The sequence below is a fragment of the Manis pentadactyla genome, chromosome 3, assembly GCF_030020395.1.
Source record: "Manis pentadactyla isolate mManPen7 chromosome 3, mManPen7.hap1, whole genome shotgun sequence".
Taxonomy (NCBI): Eukaryota; Metazoa; Chordata; class Mammalia; order Pholidota; family Manidae; genus Manis; species Manis pentadactyla.
This window is the reverse complement of record NC_080021.1, coordinates 221,142,316-221,159,260: the sequence shown is the minus strand read 5'-3', so window position 1 is coordinate 221,159,260 and position 16,945 is coordinate 221,142,316. Positions and strand designations below refer to the sequence as shown.

Sequence of the window (16,945 nt, the reverse complement as noted above, 5' to 3'; positions counted from 1 at the left end):
CAGGGACCTGGACCAGCAGGCAGAGCCCCTCACCAAAGGATGGGCTGTGTGCCGGAGCTGAGGGAGGGGGCCAGCAGTCCAGGTGGGGAGAGGGGGTGGTCAATGAGGATCACAGGAGATGCTCAGGGGCACCCTCAGCTCTGTCCGAGGCCAGTGAGGCTGGTCACAAGAAAAGTGACTCTAGGTCCTCCCCTCCCCTCCCCCAAGGAGGAGCCACACCAAAGCCAGGCAGGGGCTTGTGTTCCAGCCCAGGTTGTCCGGCATCCCATACTCTTGACACAGGACACAGCCTAGCAAGGATATTTACAAAGACAACCTTTATTGACAGGCACAGATTACTAGAGCGAACTCTGAGGTGAAGGAGGCCCTTAGCCCTCCCCAGCTTGGCTGGCCTGGGCACCTGCTGGCCCAGGGACAGGTGAAGGGACTCCGATAGTGCTGAAACTAGAAGCATGGCCTCTCTGGCAGCCCAGTGGGGTGTGGGGTCTTCAAAGGGGCCCTGAGCAGAGCTGACCCAGGGCCTGCCCTCCCCATAGCCCGTGTGAGTACAGGGCCAGGAACCCAACCTGGAGGGCTGCACCCAGGACTTTTTTGTCACCTTGGGCCCGTGAGGAGTGGCAGCTGCCTCCTGGCACTGGAGACAGAGAAGGCAGCTGTTGCCTTAAGGAACCAAGATGCTTTGAAGACAGACTTGCTGGGAGCCAGGCCACTGATGGACAAGGGCACACCCCTCCCCGCCTGTGGCCTCATCAGCTGTCCTTGCCCCCACTGCTCTTCTGCTCTGAGATCGTGGCCTTGGTCAGGTTCCCAGCTTCCCTCTTCAGGACACTAAGCAGAGTCTGTGAGCTCTCCAGGATCTGGGAACAGAGACCCAAGGCAGTTGTCACTTCTTCGGTCAGACAGCCCCCACAGCCCAGACCCCCTCACATGCCATGCCAGGGCCCTCTTTCCATCTGAGTCTTGTGTAAAGACCCTCTGCCCCTTCCTCTCATCCTGGGAAGCCAGGCCAGCTCTGGCTCCTTTGCCACTCTGCTGCTCAGAGCCTGCGACAAGCTACACAGTAACGAGCACAGTGCAAGGAATGGGACCCAGAACACACCGTGGACAGAAAAGGCCATGGACAGCTCCTATCTCCCCAGTGGTCCTGGCTGTGCTGTAGTCCTGTTGCCTCTCCCGTAGGCACCCCCAGGCCAAAAACCCCTGGGGGAACTCCATGTGGGCCTCCCAGCTGCCCTGGGCCCCACCTTGAGGTAAGCAGCCTCTGTCTCTGCGATGGTCTGGTCAAGCTCGTTGCGAGAGGCGATCTTGCGTGCCAGGTTTTCATTGACTCGGGCCAGTTTCTCTGTGAGCTGCTTCACCTCATTCTGCAGCCGCTGCTTCTCATCCTCCTCCTGCTGGATCTGCCGGCACAACTCTTCTCGCTTCTGGCACAGCTCTTCGATGCCTAGGGTGGGCGGAGGGGCAGGCGCTGTGGCCCAGGACAGGAAGAGCACCACCCCTCCCATTCGGGAGTCCATTGCTTCGCAAGTAAGACTGTTGGTGGGAGGCGCGGGTGCCTGCCGGGCCACCTTCCACCCGAGCCAGGCTAGTGTCCTACATCCCCGGCGGCCAGGCTTAAAGGGGCTCCACACGTGACCCCCCGGCGCAGGGCCTGGGAGGCGGTGCATGCTCAAGCCATTCGTTCGTTCGCTCACCCCACAGACACCCGGCCCTTGGTGCGTGCCGCATCGTGGCTGTGCACTGGGCAGGTCGAAACGGCCAGGACACCCACACACGGACTGTGCAACCAACGCGCGCCCGCTACTTCCTGGGCCTGCAAGTCGGCGAGTCCCGCGCCCTCCCAGCCCGCCCGGCGGGCCCCGTCGCGCGGCCGCTCACACTTGACCAGCTCGTTGTTGTAGTTCTGCAGCGCCGCGCCCTGCTGGGTCATGGTCGCCGTCCGGGATCCCAAGCACGCCAACCGCCACTACCACAGTGCTGCCCGCGCCTGCGCACTTTCTCCCGACGCCGCGCCCGCCAATACGTCACCGCCGCGCGCTTCGTGTGCGTCATCGCCGCGCGCACGATCGGCTGCGTCATCGTCGTGCGCGGCACCGTCGTGCGCGGCACCGGGCAGCTCCTGGAGCGGGTGGGCCCAGATGGCGGCGGTGGCGGCGCGTGACAGCAACCCAGGGCCTGCACCGGAGCTGTTGGTGGCCTGGAATATCGTGAGCACCGGGCTGGTGCCTCCTGCCGCTCTGGGACTGGTGAGGCGGGGAAGGAGGCGGCGGCCCGCGTGGGGTTCCCGGGACGCTGCGCGCTTTATTAGGGCGTCGTTCCTCGGGCTACAAGTGCTCCGTCCGTCGCCTTTGTCCAGCCTGCTTCCTCCACAATCCCACCTCGTTTGGCTCCCCTGGCAGCCCTTCTCCAGCGTAGGCCCAGCTTCCCCTCTGTCACTTCCTCTGCCTCTGCCCCCATTACCGCCTTCGCCACCTCTACACTGTGTTCCCGTCTCCTTGCGGTTTTCTACACTGTAGGCATCCTCCCGGACCAGCGGTGCAGTTCCTCCAAAGGAGGAGGAGCTCCGGGCAGCGGTAGAGGTTTTGAGGGGCCATGGTCTGCACTCGGTCCTGGAGGAGTGGTTCCTAGAGGTGCTGCAGAGTGACCTGCAGGCCAACATCTCCCTCGAGTTCTGGAACGCCGTCTCCCAGCGTGAGAACTGTGCAGACGAGCCCCAGTGCCTTCTGCTGCTCCTTGATGCTTTTGGCTTGCTAGAGAGCCGTCTGGATCCCTACCTGCATAGTCTAGAGCTTCTGGAGAAGTGGACTCGCCTGGGCTTGCTTATGGGCACTGGGGCACAGGGGCTGCGGGAAAAGGTCCACACCACGTTGCGGGGTGTCCTGTTCTTTTCCACTCCCAGAGCCTTTCAGGAGATGGTCCAGCGCCTCTATGGGCGCTTCTTGAGAGTCTACATGCAGAGTAAGAGGAAAGGGGAAGGGGGCACCGACCCGGAGCTGGAGGGGGAATTGGACAGCAGGTATGCCCGCCGCCGGTACTACCGGCTTCTTCAGAGCCCACTGTGTGCGGGATGTGGCAGTGACAAGCAGCAGTGTTGGTGCCGCCAGGCCCTGGAGCAGTTCCACCAACTCAGCCAGGTCCTGTGAGTACTTGTGCCTGCATGGCTGTGCCACTGTCCCTCCTAACTTGGGGCCAGCTGGCCTCTGCAGAGAGCTGGCAAGCTGGCCAGGGGACTCTGCCACCTTTCCTGATAGCATAGACATACGGAGGGAGGGTCTCCAGGATCACTGTGCTTTGTTCTGCACACAGGTGTCTGTCACTCATACTAGCTCAGGGCTTCATACTTTGTGTATGATACACAAAGACCCCACACGATTACAAATTTCCTGGGCCTTGTAGAATTCTGCTGTGTTTTTTGCAGGCTTTCTGGGGGAGGAGTGTTTATCCTACTGTGTAATTGCAAACAGTTGGCTTGCTATTTATTTTCTCTAGAATGAGCCAGGGATCAAGCCATTCTGTTGGGCAAGGAATTGCCTTTCCAGCCCTTAGAGGGGGAAAGGATTTTGTTGTTTTAAAAGCTAAGTCCTGAGGTATAGACTCTCCACTCTCTGCAGTCACTTATGACTCTGTCACACTGAGCCAACAGGCAAAAGTGCAGCTGTCAGGGAGAGAAGCTTTCAGCGGGACTGAGGCGCGGGCCTGTTGCTGGCACGGATCAGGCAAGCTCTGAGGGCCTCTTTTGCCTTCATCCCAGGTGAAAGTTGCGCAGAAACATTCTTGTTTCTTTTCAAGTCCACTTGCCCTTGTAGACCAGGCAGGGTCTCCACTGAAGACACAGGGAGCACTGTCTGCTTATGTAGCTGGGGTCGTGATGTATTGAGTTGCTATTTCACAGCCAGTTCTAGAGAGGATGCTTTGGGCCCAGAGAGCAACATGTGCTCTCAGGAGGAAGACCCGTTTCAGCCAGGCAGAAGCCAGCTGGGGTGGGCAGAGTGTTGCCTGTGCTCTGTCCTCTCGGCAGCCTTTGCTCAGAGCTCAGTACAGTTGTTCCCCTGCCAGGAGGGCCATGAAAGGTGTGCTGGGTGTGGGGGAGCCCTTTGGGCTCTTCATGCTCCACAGACAGGGCTCTCCCCCAGACACAGGCTCAGTCTGCTGGAGCGTGTCAGTGCCGAGGCCGTGACTACCACCCTGCACCAGGTGACCCGGGAGAGGATGGAGGACCGCTGCAGGGGAGAGTATGAGCGGTCCTTCCTGCGTGAGTTCCACAAGGTGAGGACACCCCTCTGAGATGTGTTCTGGGGGCTGGGGACAAACCTGACACCCTGGCTTTAGAAGCAGCCAGAATGCAGAGACCAGGTGACTTAGGACCTTGCTGGTAGTCGCAGCTGTCTGGTGCTGGGTGGAGGCCAGTCCTTCCTGGCCCACTCTGGTGACAGCAAGGAAGAGCCCATGACATGCTCCACAAGGTCTGTGAAGAATCACATGGTGGGGGCAGTCAAGGTCCAGGGTGTCCTGGTGAGGGACTGCAGGGTGCCCATGCTGCTGGGGAATTGTCCGGGGCTCTGCTCTGGGCTCCCCAGGGCTGTGAAGTAGCTGGGTCCAGCCGTGAGGGGCTCTCCAGCCTGCTTCCACTTCCTGCCTGTCCTCCCGCGCTGGTCCTTCGTTTCCACCTCCTGAGGATGCAGTTTAGCTGAGGGGTGGTGTCCCTACAGCAGCAGTGTGCAGCAGGTGTGAGCCTGGGAGCCTGGTCTGGGCGGCTGTGCGGCCCCAGATGGCAGATATCCTGGTGCTCTCATCAGTGATTGGGCCATCTGTGGGGGAATATGTGGCCTACGTGGTGGCATCTCCTATAGATTTGCACTCGCACACTTAGAAGCAGTCTTGCTACATGGTGCGTTGTCTGCGTGTAGGAGCTAGTGTGCATGTGGCCTCAGGGCATGTGTCTCCGCTCAGGAGAAGGCGTGCACGCTCTCTGTACCCCATGTTGGGGCTGCTCTTGCCAAAGGTGCTGTGGACACTGATGTGCATGGAAGGAGCATGGGGTCTGTGGATGGAGGCCTGGGACACTCCTTTAGGCCTGGCAGCCTGAAGGTTTCTGTGTGCTCCTGGTCTCTGGGGCAGGTGGCCTTGGGGACTCTGTGGGCCTAGCCTCAGGGCGGGTGGCTGTGTGGCTCCTCCCAGCCTTTCTTCTGGGTCCAGCTGGGTCCAGCCCACATCCCACCCCTGTGCTCTCCTGACAGTGGATCGAGAGGGTGGTTGGCTGGCTGGGCAGGGTGTTCCTGCAGGATGGCCCTGCCAGGCCTTCGTCACCTGTGGCAGGTGACACGCTACGCCGCTGGCGCTGCCACATACAGAGGTTCTTCTACCGCATCTACGCCGGCCTGCGCATTGAGGAGCTCTTCAGTGTCATCCGAGGTCCGCCCTTCTGCCCTGGGGTTGGGGGCATCCTGGGCACAGCTGGGCCCCCGCTTGGCTACCCGGCCCAGTGTGTGCATCAGGCAGGTGTGGTGGAGTGCCAGCCAGTGCTGCTGGGGGCCTGCCTCCTGCCCTCGGCCTCATGCCCCTGCTCAGACTGGCCTCTGAGCGTTGCTCTGACCGTCTGCCCCATGGGGGTGGGGTTCCAATAGGTGGGCACGTGAAGGACGAGGACAGCACATAGCACACGTGGGTGGGGCTATTTTCCCTTGGGCCCTGCCATCTGCATGCCCTCTTGCCACAGACAGCGTGTGCACCCAGCAGCGTGTGCAAAGCTGGCCCTCTCCTGCAGACTTCCCAGACTCCCGGCCGGCCGTCGAGGACCTCAAGTACTGCCTGCAGCGGACTGACCAGAGGCAGCAGCTCCTCGTGTCCCTCAAGGCCGCCCTGGAGACACGGCTCCTCCATCCAGGTGCCTCGGGCTGCTGCCTCAGGTCCAGGCTCCCAGCCCTGGGAGGAGGCCAGGGAAAAAGCCGTTTTTGCAGTCCTTGGTGCTGGGGGGGCCCGGGGGGCCCTCCCTCTTTGAAGTCCTTCACCCTCTTTGAAGGGCATCATGGGAGCTGAGGGGTTTGGCTTGGGGTTGGAGGCAGGGCACAACCCTCTCAGGACATCCCCAGCAAGGGCTTGGATCTTGGAAGGTTCTGGAGAAAGCACTGTGAGTGTTGAGGGAGATGGGGCGCAGCTCCTTGCGGGTCACAGAGGTGACCTGAAGGCCATCTGACTGGTGTGCCAGCCGTCTGCTCATGGAGCCAAAGCTCCCGAGCGTTGCCATGACCTCCGGCCTCCTCTCCTCGCTGTAGGCGTCAACACGTGTGACATCATCACCCTCTACATCTCCGCCATCAAGGCCCTGCGCGTGCTGGACCCCTCCATGGTCATCCTGGAAGTGGCGTGTGAGCCCATTCGCCGCTATCTGAGGTGAGCTCTGCAGACCAGCCCTTGAGCCACTCTGACTTGGAACTGCCAGGCTCCCAGTTCCACCTGTGCCACCAGCTCCCTGGGGACACCAGGTCACTCTGTCCCTCCCACTAGGCTGAGCAGCCTGGTCCAGACAAGGGCTCCCTCCTTTGCTGGTGCTGGCTCCTGTCGCTGTTGCTCAGGTGCTGGGGGCCCACCTCGTGTCCGTGACCCCTGCCGCCTCCAGTCCCCCCCCAGCATAGACAGGCACCCAGCTCAGCTTTGCTTTTGCTGACTAGGTGCCCAGGCTGGTGGAAAGGAGTGGCCCTCTGCTCGGCCTTTCTCTTGACTGGGAAGAGACTCCCAGGCTCTCTGTTAGGGCTGCTTAATCAGGGGCCATCGTCCAACCAGCCAGAAACTCCTCAGGGGCAGGAGAGGCTCTGGGCGGGGCCAAGGGTGTTTGCAGCTTCCCTGGTTCGCATCTGCTGACTCTGAGCCTTGTGTGTCCTGGTCCCGGGGCCCCCTCGTCATCTTAGCTCCTGCTGCTCCCAAAAAGTAGGGTTTTTAATTTTGTCGTTTCTTTTTAAGTCTGATGAGCCTAAATTCACCCCGTGGCCAGCCTGCAATGGCTGGGAGGGGTCGGGTGGGGTCGTGATGGCGGGGGAGCAGTAAGAGATGCCGTCAGGTCCAGTGGCGCTCATGCCTGGCAGGACGCGGGAGGACACAGTGCGGCAGATCGTGGCTGGGCTGACAGGGGACTCAGATGGCACAGGGGACTTGGCTGTCGAGCTGTCCAAGACGGACCCAGCGAGCCTGGAGACTGGCCAGGACAGTGAGGATGACTCTGGCGAGCCTGAGGACTGGGTTCCTGACCCTGTGGATGCTGACCCAGGTCAGTACCTGTGGCCCCACCAGGCTCTGGGCTGTGGGGCAGGTCCAGCCCGGTGCACACGCTGGTCTTGTTTGTTGCTTTGTGTTCCCTGGGGCTTAAGAGGTCAGCAGTCAAGCCCAGCCCAGCCTGGGTCCCCAGGAGTTTCCACCGGCTGGGTGGGCCCATCAGGCTGCATCCCTGCGCAGGCTGCTAGAGGAGCGGATTCCCAGGCTGCCTGTGCACCTCCCCCGGTCTGGGACACAGATCTGGGCACTCGGGCATGGCAGTGTGGGCCTGGCCTAGGCACAGAGAGGGCTGCCTCTGTCCCTGGGAGGTGCGAGTGGCGCCCCTCCCCATGCTGTGCAGGGAAGTCCAGCTCCAAGCGGCGCTCTTCGGACATCATCAGCCTGCTGGTCAGCATCTACGGCAGCAAGGACCTCTTCATCAACGAGTACCGCTCGCTGCTGGCCGACCGCCTCCTGCACCAGTTCAGCTTCAGCCCCGAGCGGTGAGGCCCGCCAGGCCCCGTGGGGCCAGGGGGCCCCGCCACCTCTCCGCCTCTGGAGGGAGGCGTGGCCTTCCCTCGGGCTCCCCTCCGTCGGCAGGTGCCCCGAAGCCGGGCAGGGACTGACCGCTGGGTGCTCAGCGCCTGCCCTGGGTCGGTCTGGGGGGGGAGCAGCTGCGGAGCCAGGGGAAGCAGGTGTCGGGACTTCCAGGCCTCCGCTGGGGTGAAGGGGTGCTTCCCGCCTCTCCTCCCAGCTGGGGGGCTGCACGTGGCACTGTGGCGCTGGCTGCAGAGTGGTGGGCCACACACACCCCTCAGAGACTTGTCCTTCCAGGGAGATCCGCAATGTGGAGCTGCTGAAGCTGCGCTTTGGGGAGGCCCCCATGCATTTCTGCGAGGTCATGCTGAAGGTGCGTGCCCAGGCCCCTGCCCCGTGGCCCGGCTCCCTTCTGCATGCCCAGTCCTTGGCCCCTGTGAGACCCTCATCTGCTCTCCCAGGACATGGCGGACTCCCGCCGCATCAATGCCAACATCCGCGAGGAGGACGAGAAGCGGCCCGCAGAGGAGCAGCCACCGTTCGGGGTCTACGCCGTCATCCTGTCCAGCGAGTTCTGGCCCCCGTTCAAGGATGAGAAGCTGGAGGTCCCCGAGGACATCAGGGAGGCCCTGGAGGCCTACTGCAGGAAGTACGAGAAGCTGAAGGTACCGTGTGCCCTGTGGCAGGTGCGGGCTGTGTCTTGACAGGGTGACCCTTCTACTCGACCCACACCCAGGACGCTGCCAGGCTAGAGGGAGCAGCCGGGCATGGCGGCCTCTGCAGTGCCCTCCTACAACCCGACGGTCGCTGTGTTGGGGTGGGAAGGTGCAGGAGGCACTCTGCCCCCACTGCCCCCTGCCGTGAGTTGGCACACATGTGTGTGTGCGCGTGCGTGCGTGTGCACTTTATACGCACTTGGATGAGTCCATGGCGCCCACGCCCTGCAGCTCTGGGTGGCCCCACCCTCTGGGCCTCCTTGTCCTTGTCCACCCTGGCCTCTCATAAGCAGTCTGGTTGCTGTTCAGCACAGGGAGATTCAGGAACTACATGTCTTCCCTGGGTGCCCACGTCCAGGAATGCTCTTGAGGCTTTTGACCCCCACACTCCACTCTTCCCTCCCTCCTCCCCCACTTACCTGTAGACCAGAGACCCCTTCTGTCTGCCACTGGGGCTTTGGGGCACGGGGCATGTGCACTGGGTGGGGTGGGGCTGAGCCCAGCAGTTCTGGACTGGGGGATGCAGGTGGAGCCTGGTGTGGGCAGGGGCTCAGCTTTACAGGGCACCCTTCTTTCCAGGTGACAGTTCAGCAGAGAAGGTGCTGCGGCAGGCAGTCTGATGAGGGGCGTGGGCCTGAGTGACCTCAGGGTGCAGCCCAGTGAGCATGCTGGCACCTGAGTAGGGGACCAGTGCCAGAGGGTTCCGGGTGTACACTCTGAGCCTGGGGGCACTGGGGACCCCGCAGAAATGGGGAGCCAGCAGCCAGGGCCCCACGAGCCCTTGGAACGGAGCCCTGGGATGAAGGCCACTTGGCTGGGCTGGGGGTTACAGGGTGGGCAGTGGGAGGGGCTTCAGCTTCTCCAGGGTTGCTGGGGCTTTTACAGGCCAAGGAGCCTCCTTCCTGAGGGAAGAGGGCTCAGCGCAGGCCGGCCAGTCCCTAGACAGGGGCATCCTTCCAGAGGCAGCGAGGCAGGCTGCAGCACTGCACCCCACCTCTTCCTTGAGAGGGCCCATGCAGCCTGCACCCCCCCTCCGACGGCCCCGTTGGCACCCGGCCTCCAGCGCGGCCAAGGAGGTCTCACCGCGGGTCCAGGGGCAGCTCGGCCACGTCCTGCTGCTCAGGCCGGTGCACCTGATGCGATGGCCACCTTCCGGGGCACTTCGTCTTAACTCAGCCGGACACCGGAGCGGCGAGGGTGGGCCCCAGGGCTGTGCTGGCAGGCAGGCTGCGGCGGCCACAGTGCGCCTGTCCCCCACCAGCCGAGCTCCTGGCCCGAGGACCACCTCACACACAGGGGTCACCTCGTCTGTGCCGTCGGCTGCTGGGCCTGGCAGCTACCCCGCTGCAGGCTGGAGTGGGTCACTGAAAGGCCTTCGTGACATGGCCCTGGAGCCAGAGTGTGTGGCAGGGACCCTGCTGGTTGCTGTTTTCTCTGCAGAGTGGGGTTCGTCGTCACCTTCCCCTTGAGAGCTGTGGGGACGTGGAAGGACTCAGACCAGCACTTGGCCCAAAGTGGTTGTGTCAGTGTCCTGGGGCTGCTGGAACAGAGTGCCACGAACAGGGCTTAAACTAACACAGATTTATTGTTTCAGTTCCGGCAGCTAGAAATCCAGGTCAGGGTGTTGTGGCCCCTGTGGCCCCTCCAGGGGCTCCAGGGCAGGCCCTTCCTGCTTCCAGCTCCTGGAGGGGATCCCTGGGCTAGGAGACATCTCTCTGGCCTCCCCTCTCAGCGCTGCCGTTCTGTGCGTCTGCCCACATTTCTCCTTATTACAGAACACCAGTCACTGGGTTAGGGCCCGCCCCGCTCTAGACGACCTCATCTTAACCCATTATACCTGTAATGACCCAATGTCGAAACAAGGCTACATTCTGAGGTATCCTGGATGTTAGGACTTCTAACATCTTTTAGGGGGGTCACAATTCAAACCATAAGAGTCCACCCTCTGGCCCTGTAAAGTTCATATCCTTCCTACAAGCAAAATATGCTCAACCAATTCTTCTCCCCAAAAGTCTTGACTGTTCCAGCACCAGCCCGAAGCTTGACATCTCATCTAAATATCAGTGCTATGTCCCAAATCTTACATCTAAGTGGCATCTGAGCCTGTTAAGATGCTTATGGTGTGATTCATCCAGGGCCCAGCGCCTCTGTAGCTGCAGACCTGAGATCAGACGAGTGGCGGTCTGCTTCCAGAGGACAGGTGTGGGGAGATGTCCCCATTCCAAAGGGGGAAAACCAGGACGAAGAGAGGAGTCAGGCCCCAGCCATGTCTGGAGCCCCTTGGGGCTAATGGCTCTGCATCCTGCCTGAGAATGAGCCTGTCTCCTTGGCCTCCTGAGCCACTCTCTGGCCGTCTCCCTTTCAGTCCAGGCTGGCAGAGCTCCCACTAGCATACAGTTCTCAGAAACCTTACTGGCCCCATGCAGTTGTGGGCATCCAAGCCTTCCAGCGTGGGTGCTCGCATCTTTCCTGGGCGACCCCTCTCTGCCCTGGCTTTTCTGGGACCTCTGGTGCCCTGATTTTGCACGTCTCACCTCTTGGCCACACGCTGGCTCAGTCTCCATAGCACAGGGATGGTGTCCAAGCCAAGTGCTGGCCCACCGTTTCCTTGACCTCTGCTGCTGTTGGCTGCAAGCAGCACGGAGAAACCAGGTTGCACCTTGCACATTTGGCTTGGAAATCTCACTAAATATCCAAGTTCATCCCTTGCAAATTTTGCTTTCCACTCAGCAGAGCACAACCCAGCCAAGCCTCTGCCACCTCCAGTTTCTGTGGCAGCTTCCTTGTCTGCACGGACCCCACCAGAATGGCCTTTACTGCCTGTGTTCCCACCAGCAGTCTCTTCAGGCAGTCCAGGCTTTCACACACACAACAGCTCAAAACCCCCAGCTTCCCCTGTCACCCAACTCCACAGCCCCTTCCACACTTCGAGGTGCTTGTTCCGGCCCACTTCCTGGGACCAGAGTCTGTGTTGCTTTCCTGGGGCTGCCTTAACAAAGTGCTGCAAACTGCGTAGCTTATAGCAGGAAGTTCTTGTCTTGGTTCCGGAGGCCAGTCTGAGATGAAGATGTCAGCAGGGTTGTGTTCCTAAAGGCAGAGTCCTGCTCCTCCCCACAGTCTGGGGTGTCCCTGGGTTCAAGGCCTCACGCCAGCCTCCACATGGTCCTTCCTGTGTCTGTCTGCACACAGTCCCTCTCACCGGGACACCGGTCAGGTGAGATTAGGGCCTGCTGTCCGGCATGACTTCATCTTAGGCCCGCAGTGACCCCATTTCCAAGCCAAGTCGCATTCTGACCTCTTGGAGACACAGCTCAACTCGTGACGGCAGCTGTCAGCGTTAGGGCCTTATGGTCGATGCTGGCGGTTGGTGGGGTGGTTGACCGCTGGCTGCCTGTGCTGACCCTGGCCCTCCCCAGGCCATGCGGACCCTCAGCTGGAAGCACACCCTGGGGCTGGTGACCATGGACGTGGAGCTGGCTGACCGCACCCTGTCTGTGGCAGTGACCCCTGTGCAGGCGGTGGTCTTGCTGTACTTCCAGGACCAAGGTGAGCCCGCCAGCCCCTGCCCCCACCCCCCCGGGGCCAGCCGGGCCCTGCTGTCCTGTCAGGTGGGAGCCTGTCAGGGCCTGGCTGGGCTGCCCAGGGCCCCTGGACCCCTGGAAAGCTGAGCTGGGCTGACAAGGCAGAGGGAGGTGCAGCCCGGCCCAGCATGCCTGGCTGCCCCGCACACAGCCAGCTGGACCCTGGAGGAGCTGAGCAAGGTGGTGAAGATGCCGGTGGCGCTGCTGCGGCGGCGGATGTCAGTGTGGCTGCAGCAGGGTGTGCTGCGGGAGGAGCCTGCCGGCACCTTCTCTGTGGTTGAGGAGGAGCGACCCCAGGACCGGGACAACATGGTGCTCATCGATAGCGATGACGAGAGCGACTCAGGCATGGCCTCCCAGGCCGACCAGAAGGAGGAGGAGCTGCTGGTACGCGGGGCTGGCGGCCTGCCTTGACCCCGTGTGGCTGTTGCTGGAGGGCAGCCCAACTGACGGCCAGCCTCGCTGCTGTCTCCCCAGCTCTTCTGGACGTACATCCAGGCCATGCTGACCAACCTGGAGAGCCTCTCGCTGGAGCGCATCTACAGCATGCTGCGTATGTTCGTGGTGACCGGGCCTGCACTGGCCGAGATCGACCTGCAGGAGCTTCAGGGCTTCCTGCAGAGGAAGGTGCGCGATCAGCAGCTCATCTATGCAGCTGGCGTCTACCGCCTGCCCAAGAGCTGCAGCTGACGCCTCCTCGGCCCCACCCGGCCCCACCCAGCCCCAGAGTGCAGAGTAAAGCAGATGGTCCATCCTTTCCTTGTCCTGGTGGCTTTGTGGGCCCCTCACGGGCACATGATCGGGCTCTCTATCCGGACTAGACCCTCCCACCTTAACCTAGCAAGGCTTGGCTCCCTGGGAGCAGGCGAGGGGAGCCACACAGTGGCCAGGCCCAGCCCCAACCTCACACCAGTGTTTGGGCTCCAAATCTGGGGTCCTGGCACATGGGCATCCCTGGACTGCTCCAGCGGGTGGAGGCCCATGTCTGAGGCTGAGGATCAGGCAGGACCCCAGGAGTTGGCTTCTCTTGAGCCACGTGTGGTTGCCTCCAGCACAGCCATGCTTCTCTGTCCTTCAAGAGAAGCCCTTGGGTCCCACCTGCCCCAAGCCCAAGGGTCATGGTCCCAAGTGCCGGGCTCAGCCAGGGCTGCTGCTGGCTGTGTGGGCTCCATTGGAATGCCTGCTAAGCCAAGAACTCCCAAATCTCTGGCAGGAGGGGCTGCCTGGGACACCCTGGCAGTGGGAGGGCATCTCTCCATCCCTCTCATGTTGGGGTTGGCCATAGTGCCTGGAACTCAATGAAGCTTGCCTTCACTGGGACCTTTCCCTTCCATACCCCTGGACGTGTGGTCAGGAGCATTGGGGGCTCTGCACAGCAGGAGGTGAAGGGCCCTGGGAGCACAGTCCACCCCAGCCAGAGCACAGGGTCCATCCAAGGCCAGCACTGGCCTGGCACTGCCCTCGGCCTGAGTCCCGATGGCAGGGGAGGGTACTGGCTTCACCAACACCCAAGACCTTTAGAGCCGTACCTAGCGAAGCTGACCCCCTGTTCCAGGCAGGGTCTATTCCAGGCATGGTGCTGTCCTGTTCCAGGCCTGGAGCTGCACCCACCACCCCAGATGCTCTCTGGGTTTCCAGCAGGCTGCCCCCTAGTGCCCACCTCCACCTCTCTGTTGGCCTCACGCTCACGAGTGCCCTAATGGCAGTCCAGCTTCTAGGACTTCCTCTTACTCCAGAGAATTTTGCTTGCCATGGGATTTGAAGGAGGAAATGGTAAGTATTAGGTGCATGGCTCAGCAATTTCAGGGTTCTGATGAGCCAACGACTCCCTTCAGCCCCACCTAGCCGGGTCTGGCTCCCTGGGGGCGTCTGCGTGTGGCTGTGCTGTGGTCCTGAGAAGAGGGGCTTCCTGCTCTCTTCCAAACTCTAGTGGAGGCCCTGAGGGCTCTGACACCCGCCATGCCCACCTGGGCCAGGCTGGGTGTGCCTCTGTCATCCTAACCAGGATGAAAACCTGCTGGACTGGACTGGCAGGGTGACTATGCCAGCCCCCAGCATGGGCACACCTGTTCTGTGTCCCTTCAGGCGGGTGCGGTAAAGCCTGGGCGGGTCCTGGAGCCCAGAAGCAGTGGCACAGAAGTGAGCCAGGAGCTGGGCTAGTCCCGAGGGGCCCCGCCAGGAGGGGCACCTGTGTTGGGTCAGGGAGGTTCCTGCTTACCAAGAGCAGGCTAGGGCCCAGCTGTGCCCTCCCCCATGGTGCCCTGTGGGGTCAGCCATGGGGCAGGCATTTTCTCCTGCTGCCTGACTAGTTTTCCTGGCAGGCCCCTGGGGAGGAGGGAGGCAGCCTCGTGGAGTGGCTGTGCAGGACAGCAGGGAGGAGATGGGCCTGACGCACCACACCAGCCTGCAGGCAAGGGCAACGGGCAGCCCTTGCAGGAAGCTGTGCTGGGAGCAGACCAGAGGGGCCTGGGCATGGGTCCCAAAGTGGCTGTGGGCTCCAGTGATACATTTCAGCTGGGTCCTCCGATGCTGCCTGCAGCCGTTACTGAGCCACGTCCTGGAAAAGGGTGTTATGAGGCCTGTGGGCAGCACACCCACTCTCCTGAATGAGTGGGGGGCCCTCTAGATCTGGGCATTGCTGGGGTGTCAGCAGGACCCTTCCCAAAGCAGCTAGTGTAAGGGTAGCAAATGCAGGTCCACCCCATAGCTGCCCTCAGTCCCTGCATCCCAGCCTTGGGAGGAGGACGGTGGCTGGTGATGTTGGTCAGCTGGAGCCCAGACACCCTGAACTACTCCACCCCTTCTCCTGAGAAACAGATGACTGGGTCTGGGGCAGGCTCATCATTGACTCTGCCTCAGATCTGGCCAGGGACCCCAGGAGTGGCTCCCAGGCTCCTGTCCACCTTACCTGTCCTGCCCCAAGGCTGCCTGTCCAGGGCTTCTCAAATATCAGAGCTCAGGTTGGAGTGGAGCTTCAGCTGGGGCCCTGCCCCCACCCCTGCCCCCACCCACCCTGACTCACCTCCCTACTGTGAGGTCAGCACCTTCTGGCAAGTTCCGTCCAGAGGTGTGAGGTGGGGCTGGGGGCTGGACATGGCCCTCTGTCCTCAGCCTGACTCCTGCCTGGTTGGCAGCCCCCTTGGCCTGATATGTTTGTCCCTTTGGCTCATGCCTGCTGCAGGTGCCTCCTCCTGCCCCCAGACCCCGCCCCCAGCCAGGCCCCCTCCTTTGTCTAGCAGGTCAGGTGTGCCCGAGTCCTTATGGTGGTTGCCAGGGAGAGGAGTGGCCCTGGGGAGTCTTCTGCTAGTGACAGTGGCCCCCAGGCCTAGCGGGCTCTGTCTCTGCAGCAGGAACCTACTGTGAGTGCAGCCTGGGCCTCAGCCGGGAGGCACTCATCGCCCTGCTTGTGGTGCTGGCGGGCATCAGTGCCAGCTGCTTCTGCGCCCTCGTCATTGTGGCAGTTGGCATCATGCGAGCCAAGGGGTGTGTGAGCCCCAGGGCTGGGGCGGGTGGATGAGGGCCACAGGGCCATACCACCTGCCCTGAGCCCTTGGTCTTGCTGGGAGAGGGGCCTCTGCTCCTGGGAGGGATGCCACCAGGGGCTTGGGAAGGGCAATTCCCAGATTGCGGGTTAGGGGGAGGTGTAGAGGGCACCTCCGGGCTCCTGGAGGCTAGCCCCATTCTTCTAGAACTCATACCTACCTTTGTTTCCCCAGTGAAACACACCCCAGACACACAGATAGCAGGTGAGTGACCCCAGGGGAGGATCCCAGGAGTGAACTGCGTCCCTGCCCCTGTCCTCAGGAGGTGCAGTTCTCAGAGCACTCGACTGGAGTGCAGGGTCCATACTGGGTGGTCAAGGCCTTGTGAGCCCGAGCTGATGGCTGCCTGCAGCCAGCCCGACTGCCTGTGCCCTGCAGGTTGGTGGGGCACTTTGGGGCCCAGGAAGAGTGCATGGACCTGCACGCAGTGCATGTGGAGTCTCACGTTATGGATCCTGACCTGGAGGTCTCCACGACGCTGCCCCTGGAGGGTCATGGCCTCAGGACCATCCCCGTGGATTCAGTGACCCTGGAGGAGCGGCGCCCCCCTCCCACCTGAGTAGGTTGTGGGCAGCTGGGAGAATTAAAACAGTAGTTAGTGGGTCTGCACTGTCCTCCCTGCCTCCTCCTAGAGCCCAGGTGGCTGGGCCATGGGGCAGGGGTAGAGTCTGTGCACCTGGGTCATCTCTATCTTCCATGAGGGTGCCCACCCCAGGCACCCACTGTCCACCATCCAGGGCAGGAGCCACACCTCTGTATTTGCACGTCCTCCTGCATGGCCTCAGCCTAGCTCCTCCCTGCATCTTCCTGCTGCTTTGTCCTATGAAGCTGGCAGGGCTCCTGGGCCTGTGCCCAGCCCCACCCCCGTTAAACACCAGGACAGGACCTGCAGCTCTGGCAACTCCAGAGGGAGCAGCATCTGGCAGGAGGACCAGGGCTGGTGCCCCTGCCCCGCCCACACTGTCTCCTTGAGGTTCCAGGAGAGTCTTTGCAGGCATGACTCTGCCTCCCTGCCTCCCGTGTGCCACCCACTCCACCCTGCAGCTTATCCCTGGGCTCGGGTCCCCAATATGTGCCCCCACCAATCACCCACCCCACCATGGGGGTGCTGCCATTCCCATGTGGGGGCTACTGTATATGAGTGCTAGGGTCACTCTGCGGAGCGACAAACGGACCGAGACGGGTGAGAAGGGCACACTGACTCCAGTTCAGTGTGGCCCATCCATGAGTCCGGTATGTGTGTGGGGGGGTGGTCCAGCTGCTACACAGGCCACGGGGGCGTGGGGTGGTGAACCACACAAAGGGGGGCTTCTCGGCAGCGCCA

At 62.0% G+C, this 16,945-nt stretch overlaps 3 protein-coding genes across 7 annotated transcripts; 2 read left to right on the top strand and 1 right to left on the bottom strand.

The window, feature by feature from the left end:
* Positions 1–298: 298 nt before the first annotated feature.
* On the bottom strand, positions 299–2,013 carry SSNA1 (SS nuclear autoantigen 1). Its single transcript, XM_036900910.2, has 3 exons — positions 1,879–2,013; positions 1,245–1,444; positions 299–857 (listed from the first exon to the last, which is right to left on the bottom strand). The coding sequence occupies exons 1-3, from the start codon at positions 1,928–1,930 to the stop codon at positions 750–752; spliced, it is 360 nt and encodes a 119-aa protein (XP_036756805.1). The 5' UTR covers positions 1,931–2,013; the 3' UTR covers positions 299–749.
* On the top strand, positions 1,929–12,833 carry ANAPC2 (anaphase promoting complex subunit 2). 3 transcript variants are annotated; one of them, XR_005027809.2, is made up of 13 exons: positions 1,929–2,246; positions 2,517–3,139; positions 4,134–4,266; positions 5,238–5,412; positions 5,765–5,884; positions 6,273–6,390; positions 7,080–7,261; positions 7,607–7,748; positions 8,080–8,155; positions 8,244–8,447; positions 10,274–10,374; positions 11,915–12,044; positions 12,231–12,457. XR_005027809.2 is itself a non-coding variant. In XM_036900761.2 (13 exons), the coding sequence occupies exons 1-13, from the start codon at positions 1,929–1,931 to the stop codon at positions 12,767–12,769; spliced, it is 2,664 nt and encodes an 887-aa protein (XP_036756656.2). In that variant the 3' UTR covers positions 12,770–12,833. The 3 variants fall into 3 exon arrangements, 2 of the variants coding, with proteins under 2 accessions (XP_036756656.2, XP_036756655.2); XM_036900761.2 differs by lacking the exon at positions 10,274–10,374 and adding an exon at positions 12,557–12,833 and having other exon boundaries at positions 4,140–4,266; positions 12,231–12,466; XM_036900760.2 differs by lacking the exon at positions 10,274–10,374 and adding an exon at positions 12,557–12,833 and having other exon boundaries at positions 12,231–12,466.
* A 441-nt stretch (positions 12,834–13,274) lies between these two features.
* On the top strand, positions 13,275–16,221 carry TMEM210 (transmembrane protein 210). Of its 3 annotated transcripts, XM_036900918.2 has the most exons (4): positions 14,530–15,260; positions 15,427–15,562; positions 15,796–15,825; positions 16,000–16,221. In XM_036900918.2, exons 1-4 carry the CDS (start codon positions 14,768–14,770, stop codon positions 16,178–16,180), a joined length of 840 nt encoding a protein of 279 aa, XP_036756813.2. In that variant the 5' UTR covers positions 14,530–14,767; the 3' UTR covers positions 16,181–16,221. The 3 variants fall into 3 exon arrangements, 1 of the variants encoding a protein (XP_036756813.2); XR_008996726.1 differs by lacking the exons at positions 14,530–15,260; positions 15,427–15,562 and adding an exon at positions 13,275–14,218 and having other exon boundaries at positions 15,796–16,221; XR_008996725.1 differs by lacking the exon at positions 14,530–15,260 and adding an exon at positions 13,275–14,218 and having other exon boundaries at positions 15,427–16,221.
* The last annotated feature ends 724 nt before the right edge of the window (positions 16,222–16,945 follow it).